Source organism: Bombyx mori, chromosome 12 (assembly GCF_030269925.1).
Source record: "Bombyx mori chromosome 12, ASM3026992v2".
Lineage (NCBI taxonomy): Eukaryota > Metazoa > Arthropoda > Insecta > Lepidoptera > Bombycidae > Bombyx > Bombyx mori.
The window spans coordinates 7864072-7877477 of NC_085118.1; the positions used below are offsets into that span (position 1 = coordinate 7864072).

The window sequence follows — 13406 nt, forward strand, 5'->3', positions numbered from 1 at the left end:
ATTACAGAATTACTACAACGCGTTCTATTAGGTCTAGTTATTTTTGATATTTTATGGAATGTTTTGAAGTACTTAGTACAAGGAACATAAGACAGGTTGTGGCTGAGTGGTTTTGGAAATTCGTTACATTTTTATATATTACGTAGTGAAATGAAAATAAATATACATAGGTCCTGATCGTCATCCCTGTTCCACCATCACATTCATTTTGATGTTAATTCTGATGCTATGCTAATTACTTAGATTTCGTAGCGTCATTTTAGCTTTCAAAAATATATATTATATCGACGTAGGAACCCTCATATGTTTTATTCACATACCACAGATTTAAGATACCTACTATTAGAGTAGTAATCCACATTTGTTAGAATTGTGTTCTTTGATTAAAAATGTATTCGGCTTTGAGTTAACTGTACGATAGTCCGGACAATGTATATATGTGCACTTGCTATCCCGCTGAAAGGTCATCCTTTGAAAACTGTTGGAAAATTGAAACTCCTGTTAGCTTCGTATTTATATTTATTTATTTATTTATTATTTATAAATTTTTTATTATTATTTATTATTATAAAATCAAATGGGCGATGCTTGCCTTGTAGGAGAATGCTTATCTGCTAACAAACGTTTGTATCTATACATAACATAGCATAAAACAACATAACATCTGCTAATATTGCTAGCGTAAGTTAATAAAAAGAAACATATGAATAGAAATAAAACAGCCTTGTGCGTAGTGTATGTCTAGAAGTGAGAGGATGAAAATTAAACAACGGAAGTGATTGCCCTGAAGCGCAGACGTTGGACGGCGAAGTGTTTATTCATATGATTGAAAATAATATAAACGTTGACTTTTGGTTTGCAATCGTATAGCTAATCTACCTATAATTGAAATAATTACTACTGAAACTAAGCGGATGGTTTACAGAATAAGTGAATACGGACATTATTAAAACTACATTTAGGATTTAATTTGCTCGCACTTTTTATTATCATTATATCATTTTCGACGTTTCTATTTTACTTTTACGGTTTTAGTGGTCACGGATGACTGACGTTTGTAACAATAAAAAAAGGGAAATTAAACTGTAAAGTAGTTTAAATTATGTCAACAACTTACGAAAACTTAAGAAAATTAATGTGGACATTTTTATGCTAGAAATCATTTGTACACAAAACTATGTTTCAGCCAACAGTCCACCTTGTGCTAAGTGGCTACTGGAGCCATAACAAGGTGAAGGTCCCTGCGACTTGAGGTCGACGTCTCAATTGTATTGAATAACAGTTGTTCTACCGTCTCAGTAGAAAACTACCCACGAATATGCGTAGCTTAGGTACTTCGATAAGGCTATGCGTTATGATAATCGCCTTATCGTTGCCGCCGCTGATTACTACCCATACCCTACTTACGAAGGAGCCAGTCTACGTTGACGCCCTGGACAGGTCATTACGGATCCAACAAATTCGTTATCCTCAGCACTAGATGTCTTCAGCTCTAAGACAAAGAGCAAGTTTAGGGACCCCGAATTCTTTGCCGAGTTACAACCTAACCCACGCATCAGCCCGCTGAGTTTCTCGCTGGATCTTTTCAGCGGGTCACGATTCCGATCCGGTAGTAGATTTATTTGCAAAGCAGCTGCTCTTAAGTTGTTAGGTCTTCCTTGTCGCTCGGGCGCTCGTGCGCTCGGGCAGATGGTAGCAAATCCCACCGCTCCTGGCTGAGCCTTTGCTCGCCCAACTGTCCTGCTAAAACTGGGAAGACCTGCGGGATACGAGTAATCATTCCTTCATCAAATAAAAAATTAAAAATGTACGTAGCTGTTAGAAATGCGTGCGTTAACTGCGAAACCTTACACTTTCGATATAATTTACAAATATAAAGTTACTAAAACGAAATAAATCAATGAATAGTGTGGTTCCTTCACAAGATGTAGGTATACGTGGCAGTTAGTGTTTCCGTGACGTACATGCGGTAGTGTTTTTATTTGTTGAGTGACGAGTGTTAAGGGGTCTAAGGAGAAAGCTGTCTGCGGAGGTCGGCTGGTGGATGGCAGGCAGCGTTGCACCTCGCACTCCTCAGTGCCCACGCGACGGTGAAAGGGACCATGTCGACTCGCGCGTACGTAGCGCGATCAAGAACTATGACCAGTTTGCGAGTACTCCTTGTTTGTGTGCTTTTAATCAACGGTTAGTTAAATATATTTTTGTTATTTCGATGTGTGTAAGTGAACATACGACTTTTTGTTCTGCACAAATATTTAGGTTCTCGTAAAAATCGACCCTGTCATCTTATGCAAGCAAAACTCTCATCAATTTAACTAGCGACGTAACTCTTACGGCAAAACTATACGGTGAAAGCTATTTTATATTAGCTGTATGTATATTTTCTAGGATTTTTATTTATTGTGCAACTTAAAATTATTATGTCATGAGTTCTAAATCTTTTTTTTATATCTAATGTTGTAAGAGACTATTTAGAAACAGATACTAATTAATCTGTACAAAAGTTCGAAAGCGTAAAATTTATCGAATTAGGATTAGGGATATTTTTTTCACTTCTTTCTGTGAGCGTTCGATTGATTTAGGCCATCAATTTTTTTAAATAAATATTTAACCAACGATACAAAACTTTTTGGCAGTCAAAACTTGTTTTTTTTTTTGTATGATAACCTAAGCTATATTTTGTGTTTCAATTAAAAAAAGAATAATAAAGTAATTTTAGTAGTGAGAAATTAATTTTTAGACTTAATGCAAAATATTATTCAACAACAACTCGTCCGCAGCTACGTCTAAAAACTGCATTTTGCTCGGTACATAGACTAAAGTTAGACACACTCTTTGATTCGCAGAAATGATTCGTGTTCGTAAGTAATATCGACATTTAAAAACGATTTTGTAAGTTGCCGCATAGTAAGTCACTAAAGATTTTTTAGTACGAGGCCAGCAGACCTACTTGCACTGACGCCAGACATTCTTAATTATTTATTTAGCACGCAATCAATGTATTCGGATGGACAGATACATCACGATACTATCTACCTATAATGCTCAATATCTATTTTAGTACCTACCAGAAAGGATTTCTTCAAAATTTTAAAATTAGAAAACATTTAAAACTTAGAAATCTTAATAATTTAGATTAAAATAATAAAAATAGCTGAGGTATTTATTGTGCTTAAAGGGTACAAAATACGAAAATGCTCGGAACATTTATAAGTGCGGAACATAGTCGAACGTAATCCGTTTGTAAAAATTATGTATATAGTTTTTTATTTTGCGAAATATATCTAAGCATACCGAGGCAAATTATATTTAAGCCATGCATATATTTTATTATGTAAGCGGCTTTCTCTTTTCTTGATGAAACAATAGGTGTTAATGAATGTTGAAACGTTTGGATTGTATTAGTGCGACTACAATTGCTTGTAGACAATATTATCTATCATACATCCGTGAACGTTTTACTTTTTGCTGTCCAGTAGTTTAATGGCGTAATGTTACCGGAAATGAAAACCAAGCTGTTTTAATTAAATAAAATATTATATGTTTTAAGTGTTTGAGTTAATAGGGCACATTATTGCATAATAGAATATTAGGTAGGTATTCTTGGGGAGGAATATAGAAAAAAAAAACGTAAAAATTATTTTAAGAAATAATTAATATCGATTAATAATGTTCTGATATCCTTAAAGTTGTTGATTACAAAATTTGTATTCTGTTCTTCAACGTTGACGTCATAGTACAATATAGTACAGTATATACAGGCGCGACGTTTACCGTCTCGAGAAGACTAAAAAAAGGCAAACATTTGGTTAATCAATTGAGTAATTAAGTCTTTAAGATAGTTTCCGGCTTCGAGGATGATCTCTGCGGAACTTTTATTATTGAGAAAACGTAAAAAAACCCGTGCCTACTTAATTTTGTTCGCCTTTTTATTTTATTACATAATTGGGGGTAAAAGAGTTAAAAAATATTCGACGGGGTCCAGTTGGTCAAAATGTAGCCATTGGACTTGGAATTTTAACGCTTAAATTTATTACGGAGTTTTTGTGAAGATATTACGCATTCGTTTAATATCACCGGTTATTTAGGTGTGTCAAAATATTACCCTGATATTTTATATAACCAAGTTCGTTAAGTGACATATTGTGAGAATGCACTAAAAATAAATAATATGTTTGAACAAAGATTTACCGACTAAATTCTCGAGCAGTTTCCTGGTCACAGAGCATTTAAATTTCACGTTGAATTATTTTTAGAAGCATCGTAAATTGGCTCTCAGGTTCGTGGTTTCTTATTTATTTGAATTCATCGAAGTTCGCTTCAATTTCGTTTCCAGGTACACATCAACAGAAAGATAAGGAGGAAGAGCAGTTTGTTTGTCCCGAAGGAACACAGGGTAATGGGAATTTCGCCGACCCAGCCACCTGCAGACGTTTTTATCAAGTAAGATTCGCAATTTAGATATTTACTTGTAAAGCTTCTTTATTTTCCTTATTTAACGTGTTTATTTAGTATTAAAAGGATTGAACGATGCAAGCTACGTTTAATCTTCTTATTTTCTGACATTTTATGAATGTTTTTGTGCGAAATCAATGCACTTGGAAATGGAATCAAAGATGTTCGAATAATTGAACTAGTTTAGAGCTTACCTTGTATTAAGTAATTACGGGAACCACTAGACAATAGGAATACCACCATCAACATTGAGACATGAGGCCAAATTTTTAATTGTGTTGTATAACGGTTGTCCCACCCTTCAAATGTCCTGTGACAGAAATAAGCAAGATATCAATCTACCCACACAAACAAATCATTTTATATTGTTATTGATAAATACTGGTTGTTTGAGTAAGTTGTGCTTATAAAATCTTATTGAAGGTTTGAGAATGGCCCCTGCGTTCCCACGAAGTGGCTGATGCCGCGCGTCAAAGATTAAAGAATACTTGTGTTAAATTGCGTGCACTGTGTAAAGCACTGGTAAAAGATAATTATTCTGTTAGGTATTGCATCAAGCAAAAAAGGCCTTACAATTCGTGTTCATTTTCGAGAACACTACCAATCACAGAAATCTAATTTATATCTTACTTATTATTATTTCCGAGCTATCGCTCGAATCTCTTGAACGAGCCTTTATATTATTATGTTATTGGATAATAGGGTATTACGCATATTGTCTTGTCATTTAAATTGATGTGAAACAAGTTTTTTGTTTAGGTTTATCCTTGGACATACTCATCGATTTCATCTTGCGTCGGCAATACACGCTCTGGGTGGTCGACCTCGTCATCTTGTATTATAAATCATGTATCGGAACATCGAATAATAAATTTTGGAAAATATTCCCAATTGAATATTGACGTAAGACGTTTAGCACGACGCGGCGCTTTGTTAAAGATTTCACCGTGATGATGGGATACTTCTAATCTTTTTTTTTTGCTTAGTTGGGTGGACGATCTCACAGCCCATCTGGTGTTAAGTGGTTACTGGAGCCCATAGACATCCACAACGGAAATGCGCCACCCACCTTGAGATATAAGTTCTAAGGTCTCAAGTATAGTTACAACGGCTGCCCCACCCTTCAAACCGAAACGCATTACTGCTTCACGGCAGAAATAGGCAGGGTGGTGGTACCCACCCACGCGGACTCACAAGAGGTCACACCACCAGAAATATGTTCTTGAATTATCAATTGCATTAGAATAATAGTTCTACTACCAGTCGAACGGGATAGTAGGATTGCTCCCGATAGAAATAGGTAGGTCATGTTGACTTAGAGAGTTTTAGTTATTGAAAGAAACAAACAGATGTTGAAGAAGTATCAAGCATAGCTCGAGTGACTCGGCTGTGGGTCACCCCTTCTCATAAGCAGCTTGTCAGACAGCCGGCTAATAAATTAAAAACTGTATAAGTGTAATGCTAATATGACTATCAATTTTGCACTCGTTTAGTTCAGTTCCTGAACTGCTTTAATTAATTGTCTTTTTTTTTTCAACGAAGTATTTGTTCATTGTGTAAATATATTCTGTGAAATGTAGGTACTGTAGTTTTTGTTTTGTCTTATATATGTATTTTATAATAGATATATGTATATTTATGTCGATTATAGTATACATTTTGAGTAGGTATATAGTTTTTATTTGTTCTTATTTCCTCTTTAATAAGTAACAATAAAGCAAAGCACATCTCAGTGTACTGTCTACACCATCTTTGATTCACCGCTGTACTATTTGTGCATACAGATGAATATATATAAATGCATAATGTTGAATAAATTTATTTGTATAGTATAATTATTACATTCCAAAATTTAAATAATACCGTCATCACTGGTCGGTCAGTACTCAGTAGACATAAATGTTTGTAGTAGTTGTTGCCTGGCACAAATATTGACATTTTCAAGGATAGACTGGTATGAAACCAATATAACTTGATTTAATTTAAACAAGTGATACCTGCTTGTGCTTTATTTGCTATCGAGAAATACGAAGCGAAATGCGTAGGTTTTTTTATTGGTCACGTGCCACCTTTTGTTCGTTGATGGTATTATTCCGGAAGCCTTTACCATGTAACCAAGAGCAGAAGTGTCCAAAACTTCAACTTCATAATATTGTTACGCGCTGGGGTTCGGAATAAATAAAATTCCACCGAAGTATAACTCAAAACTGTATTCAACACTTAAAACACTTCACAAACACTTTAAAATTCTCAATTCGCTTCTTCCGCTTCGCTTCAGGTTTCGTTTGTTTCGCTTCGAGTAGTTCCGATTACTGACTAACTGCGTGCTATCTCTGTAACGCTTTTAGAGCCGATACCACATCCCTAGAATTATCGAGAATATTCCATACATTTCGAGTATTATGTTTCCGCTATCTGACAATAGATGGCGTTGTACTTCTCGAGCGTTCTAGGTGCTACTTTACCCTTCGATATTCGTTAGACTTTCGGCGCTATCGCTGTTACGCCGGTAAGAGTAACGCCATCTATATGGCGTACTCTTACCGGCGTAACAATATAAACGATGCGCGACAGCACAGGGCACGAACCAATAAAGACGCAAAATGCATTTTTGTACATTAGACTTTATGTTTGTTTTTTTTTTGTTCTTTTCTATTGCTGTGGAAATAAATACACCATTAATAAAAGTTCAATTGCTAGGTCACTATGACTTTTAAATTCCGATTTCGTCGTGTCCAAATATTTCATTATGCATTCTAGGTATTAAAAAAAAAACATGTTAGACTGTTGAGCGTTCAATGGAACTTCACTGGAATGGAGCTACTGGTAAAGGTTTTTTTTGTCTGTATGTTGTACCGCATTAACCATAGGGTATTCTAGATAAATATTTGAGATCTCGTTGATTTTTGTATCATCTAACCATAGCAGCGATGACTATCGGAGCTGACGGCATACTAACACTCGACATTACATACGACATACTAACGCCCTTTCAGTTATTATCATGCACGTGTACACTGTGATATGTTCTTGTTCAAGATTTAAAAATTCTTCATGGATCCCGAGGCTGGATTTTGCCGTTGATCTTTTTCAATTAAGTCGATTAGTTGTACGCTAGATATCATCTCATAAATCAAAATACATGACTCCATAGTTAAATATTTTAGTATCTTTTGAGACTAAATGTTGATAATCACACAACGAATACGTACTTCTGTATTATTCACCAAAAGAATTCGACCTTATTACTCGAGTAACAGGTATTTAGTCAACGAGGATGTGATCGAATTTATTAAGCTTTTTGTTATTCACACAAACGTGTCCTTATTATCAATGTCTGTTTAATGTTAATGCCTTTACCACTGCGTAGTGTGTTTGTAAAATAAATATATTTTTCGAATACTATGTTATGTGCGTTTTTAAAAACTATAGCTTTATTAATGTGTTTAAGAATTTATGTTTTAAGCAATATGTGGGATACGTGATTAGGTTTACTGATATACGTTTTTATTTATTTATAAATATATTAAGTAGAACGAGCACAAGACTCGCGTAATAATGCATTTTTAATTAACTTCGACTAGATTGACGATATTCTTATTTTAAATAGTTGCAGTCAGTTTTTTTGTTTGTATATATTATGTTCATATTTCATTTTTACTGGTGGTAGGACCTCTTGTGAGTTCGCACGTGTAGGTACCACCACCTCGCCTATTTCTGCCGTGAAGCAGCGATGCGTTTCGGTTTGAGGGGTGGGGTAGCCGTTGTATTAGCTGAGACCTTAGAACTATATCCCAAGGTGGATGGCGCATTTTCTTTGAAGATGTCTATGGGCTCCAGTGACCACTAACACCAGGTGGACTGTGAGCTCGTCCATCCATCTAAGTAATAAAAAAAAATCATATTATACTAAGATATTATCTATATATTAATACGTGAAGCAAAAACTTTGTATCCCTTTTTACGAAAATTGCGTAGACGGAGGAGTATGAAATTTTCCACACTTATAGAGAATATAGAGAAGAAGTGCACAATGCTAATATTTTTTTTTAAATAATGCATTAAAGATACGTTAAATCAATAAAGAAAACATTACACACACTACATACCATGTATTTGACGCACACACGCATGCATACTATTTATTGTCAAACTTTTGTTCTTGACGTCAGTGATCAAATTGAGAATAGATTAAATATTGTTTGTCTTTATTAATATTTTTTTATAGTGTAGCCTTGGCGAAATTTGTGATTATAGAAGTATAAAATACAATCATAATAGTGTACAAACTTACAATTCCAATTAATTATAGTCGAATTTCGACTACTGCGGGACCTCTAGTTATGATAAATATTTGTCCTTTATTTATTTCATATGTTGTGAATCTGCTTTGTAAACATTAGACAACGAGTGGACGCCCTTTGCTGAGAGTGTCCGTGAACATTCATTGTGCGTTGCTGAGTTGTTAATTTGAGTTTAATCGCGTACAGTATCTTAGTGTAATAAAAAATATATTTCTCAATGTCATCAATACTTCAGAGCCACCACGAGTCTTCGGTTTCGGGATAGGTTTCCCAAGACCTTGTTTATATTGCGTGGTGAACTTCTGTCTTACAGTGTTCATAGCAGTACGATTACTAGTTTTTATTTTTATTAATTTGTATTCGCAAGCGATTGCTTGAAAAACAAGTGCCACTAATGATATTAACAACGTTAATAGGTACGCATCAGGCAGTGAATGTGTTCTTATGTTGAAGTACAAAGACTATTAATATTCTTCTTGATTTTAATGAGGCAAATCAATAATTACCTACGTTATTATTTAATGCATTATAATATGGTGTAGATTAGGAATTTGTTATAGTACGTTTTATCTTTTATATCGGCAGTAAAAATATAAGCAAAAAAGAAAATACCGTGTACTATTCCTAGATTGATTATATTATCAATATCGAAATTGCGTAGTCGAAAAATATATTAAATTATACGCAAAACTCGTTGTTAATTTCAGTTTATTCTCTCGCAAAAGTAGGACACTGTTTCTAACAAGCGGCGAACATTTACGCATAAAAAATGTAGGTATTTTTTACGTAGATATGTAATAATGTAAGCCCCGCGTGACTGCTTCCCGTGGGATTACAGCTGAGTTTATGTTACGTCTGTGAAATTGTGCGCATTCAAAAATAAAAACGGTCGGCCTAAGTCCTTACTAATACGCGAGTATATTCCAGAACTCACGACTGTATATGAAATTGAAGGTTATTTTTTTTTTAATGAAACAGTATTTTTTAAAGATATGTATACATATAAGTTGTTGATGCAATTCATGTGTTTGAATACACATTAGGGCCTTATTAATAAACGACGTTTAGATAACTCCCGTACTTAATCCGTTTTTTTTTTTTTTTACTTTTTTAATAAATATTTACGACTAGCCGCCGCTCTGGCTCCGCTCGGGTCTTTAACAAAAATTTCAACGACGTTGTTTTATTTTTTAAAATAAAAGAACACTTATTGCGGCATAACTATAATAGTTAGACATATGCTGTCACGACACTTTTGTAAATAATAATGTGTTCTACAAAGTCGTCGTATATTATTTTATTCTATTATCAATAGTTTTCGCAGGGCACGCGATGTAAAGAATATTTTAGGTATTTTTTTACACTTTGGGTTACATTATTGGAGTTTTAGTAAGGAAACGTAATTTTTTTCAAAAAAGATTATAATATGCCTATGTCACTCGGGAATAGTGTAGGTTCCAAACAGTGAAAGAATTATTCAAATCGGTTCAGTAGTTTCGGAGCCTATTCAACACAAACAAACAAATCTTTCCTCTTTATAAGATTAGTTAATATTAGTATAGACAACGTAAAATTTAACCGAATTTAATGAAGAATTATGTGACTTTTAAAAATATAAGTATGATGACTTTACGGAATCGGTTTCATAGAAACTGAAAATGTGGGTAGTTTCAAGGTAACCAAATAACTCAATGATTCAATTTTATTTATTTACTAGCTGACCCGGCAAACGTTGTGTTGCCTTAAATAAGATTTCTAGGGAAATTCTAGTCTAATATATAAAATTCTCACAAACCTCATTCAACCATATAATATACGGCACGTAAGTTGGCAAGGTTTTGGTGTAGTGGGGGTAATGTCGCGCATAGTGTACATTGCAACAAAAAAATGGTCACTTTTATTGCCCGCATATATGTTAATTTTATTTTATTAAATTTTTTATTTGCCATAATTTGTTTTTGTGTTTAGAAGAAAGTTAAAGAAAAGAGAGGAATTCGTGAAGTGTATTAGGTGTTATAAATAAAATACAATTAAAAGTTAAAAATTTTATTTAAAAAAATATACTTAATATTAACAATTATGTGTCGCCGTCGTCACTATCATTTTCTAATAGTGCTACCCCTTGGATTAAATTTATGGTAGCACCTGAGCTGGTGGAAGGAGTTGGCTCCCTCGACCTCGTCCTCATCGTCGACATAACGAAGAGTCGCTGTCGTCACTGGCGTAAATAATAAAACGCTCAGTGACTGAATCGACAATAATTATGGTCATTGGTATTTGGTCCTGCCATTGCAAGCAAATTTAAAACAATAACACTCGTAACAAAAACTAAATTTAAAACAGTAACAACAACTCGTAACAAAAACTCAATATAAACAAAGGGTTCCTACAACTTTAGTAGGCGCATGTGTAACCGGGAGCGAACGGAACGTGGACGCGGTGCGGGAGGGGAGGGTCGACTGACTTACCAATCGCGCGCTCGCAACGGTGCTACGTCTGTCCCCGCGTCCCGCTTGACAACCAAAGAGACCTAAAAAACGACTTCTGCGCATCTAGCGACTCTTGCCAAGTTACGTGCCGGGGACTATACCTCATTATAACCAAGAAAAAAAATAAAAAATGTTTGGGGTGGACAGTCCTTATCACTTAGGGGTATGAAATATAGATAGTAGCCGATTCTCAGACCTACTGAACATACTATTGATACACAAATAAAACCAAAAAAACATGGCTGGCAAGCTACGATTGATACACAAATAAAACCAAAGAAACATGGCTGAAAAATGTATAGTGAGTAAGACAGGAGACCGGCTTCGTCCTCATCCCTACTACGTGATGTTTGCTGGATGAGAGGCGACACCTGGCGGGGATAACTGATCGATTGAATTTAAAAAAAAATCATAATTAAAGGAACTTGAAATTATACTCAGAATAAGAATTTATCGTACTACAATTATAATATTTGATTGCCATCTTGCAACCTTATTGCGGATCTGTGCATAGAATAAAAAAAATAAAAATCGGGATGGAAAAATAGGGGTTGATCGTATAAGAGTGAAAATTGAGAGTAATATATTTTATTTTTATTTTAAGTCATGACAAAATAAAAAATAAAATCTTGCCAAAAAAATGTAAAATTTATAATTAACAAATAAAAAATAGGGGTTGAACGTAGAGGGGTGAAAATTTCAGAGTACTATAATTTTTTTTATTCTAAGTCATGACAAAATAAAAACAAAATTCTTGCAAAAAAATTTAGTTTTTAATTAGCAAATAAAAATAAGTGTTGATCGTAGAAGGGTGAAAATTGAGGATTGTATGTATTTTTGTATGTTGTATCATAAAAAAATAGAAATTAAAAATTTTGTCTAAAAAATAAAAAAAAAATTTAGGGGTGGACTACCCCTAACATTTAGGGGGATGAAAAATAGATGTTGGCCGATTCTCATAGATACCGGATAAGCACAAAAAATTTCATCAAAATCGGTCAAGCCGTTTCGGAGGAGTATGGCAACGAAAACTGTGACACGAGAATTTTATATATTAGAAGAAGATTAAGAAAGACAATAAATTTTAGGTTGTTTTTGACATTTTTATTCTTTGATTGCAGTGTGTCGACGGGTACCCGTATTTAAACAGATGTCCTTCAGGATTATATTTTGATGACATCAGCAAATACTGCACCTTCAAAGCAGAAGCGAGGTGTGGACCCATACCAACTAGTAAGTGTTATATTTTTTGTTGAAAAAAAAAACACCACAAGCTTACTACTTTATGAGCAGGAAAGCATCGCACACTATTAATAAGTCTTTGAAGAAATAAATTTATAGTTAGCTGATGTGCAGTATTTTTTTTTTTGCTTAGATGGGTGGACGAGCTCACAGCCCACCTGGTGTTAAGTAGTTACTGGAGCCCATAGACATCTACAACGTAAATGCGCCACCCACCTTGAGATATAAGTGCTAAGGTCTCAAGTATACTATATAAGAAATTAATAGTTGGGGACAAGGCATATGGTCATCTACACCCAAACTAGGATTCCCGGTACTATGGGAACAAGAGACTGATATATGTAGGTCCTTTTATACGTTTATGTATATTTGTACATATATGGATACACTGAGACAAAGAGCAAATAATCCTTTTCGTCACACGAACATTTGCTCTATATGGGAATCGAATCTACGATCCTAGGCCCAGCAAGCCCAGAGGCCGCGTGAGTATCGCTGATTAGGCTATAGCCGACGTGAAGTAGTTAGTCGATCTAGTTTGTAAGAAAGGGGTAATATTATGGTAAAACCCGATCGTCGTTCTCATCGAACCCGTCGCTTGCGATGAAGGGCTCGGCGAGTAAATTAATTCACAGTCACAGCCCATTGCGTTTCTCGCTGGATCTTCTCAGTGGATCGCGTTTCCGATCCGGTGGTGGATTCTGCGAAGCACTGCTCTTGCTAGGGTTAGTGATAGCAACTTCGACAGGTTTGAGCCCTGTGAGCTCACTTACTTGTTAGGTTAGGTTAGGTTAAAATGTACTTGTGAGATAGCAAATATTAAAATTAATTCGGTAACTCTTAGTAAAATACAATGATTTATATTCGGTAATTAAGTTAAAGAATCTCCCAAAACTACTTTTCACAAAAGAAATAA

General features: G+C 34.7%; 1 protein-coding gene and 1 long non-coding RNA gene across 3 annotated transcripts in view; one reads left to right on the forward strand and one right to left on the reverse strand.

The window, feature by feature from the left end:
- Nucleotides 1-501: 501 nt before the first annotated feature.
- Nucleotides 502-12333, reverse strand: LOC134199838 (uncharacterized). The gene is made up of 3 exons (XR_009974481.1): nucleotides 4650-12333; nucleotides 4192-4424; nucleotides 502-1759 (listed from the first exon to the last, which is right to left on the reverse strand). It is a non-coding gene; the product is annotated as an uncharacterized LOC134199838 (long non-coding RNA).
- LOC101746257 (chitin deacetylase 1-like) overlaps nucleotides 1759-13406 on the forward strand; it is a 30079-nt gene continuing 18431 nt past the window's right edge. Inside the window, exons 1-3 of one of the 2 annotated variants that reach the window (XM_038014313.2) lie at nucleotides 1759-2184; nucleotides 4337-4443; nucleotides 12370-12481. In XM_038014313.2, the coding sequence (XP_037870241.1) occupies nucleotides 2103-2184; nucleotides 4337-4443; nucleotides 12370-12481 (301 nt within the window). In that variant the 5' untranslated portion in view covers nucleotides 1759-2102. Of the gene's footprint in view, nucleotides 2185-3842; nucleotides 3892-4336; nucleotides 4444-12369; nucleotides 12482-13406 lie in introns of those variants that run through there. The other variant, XM_062671427.1, reaches the window with a different exon arrangement.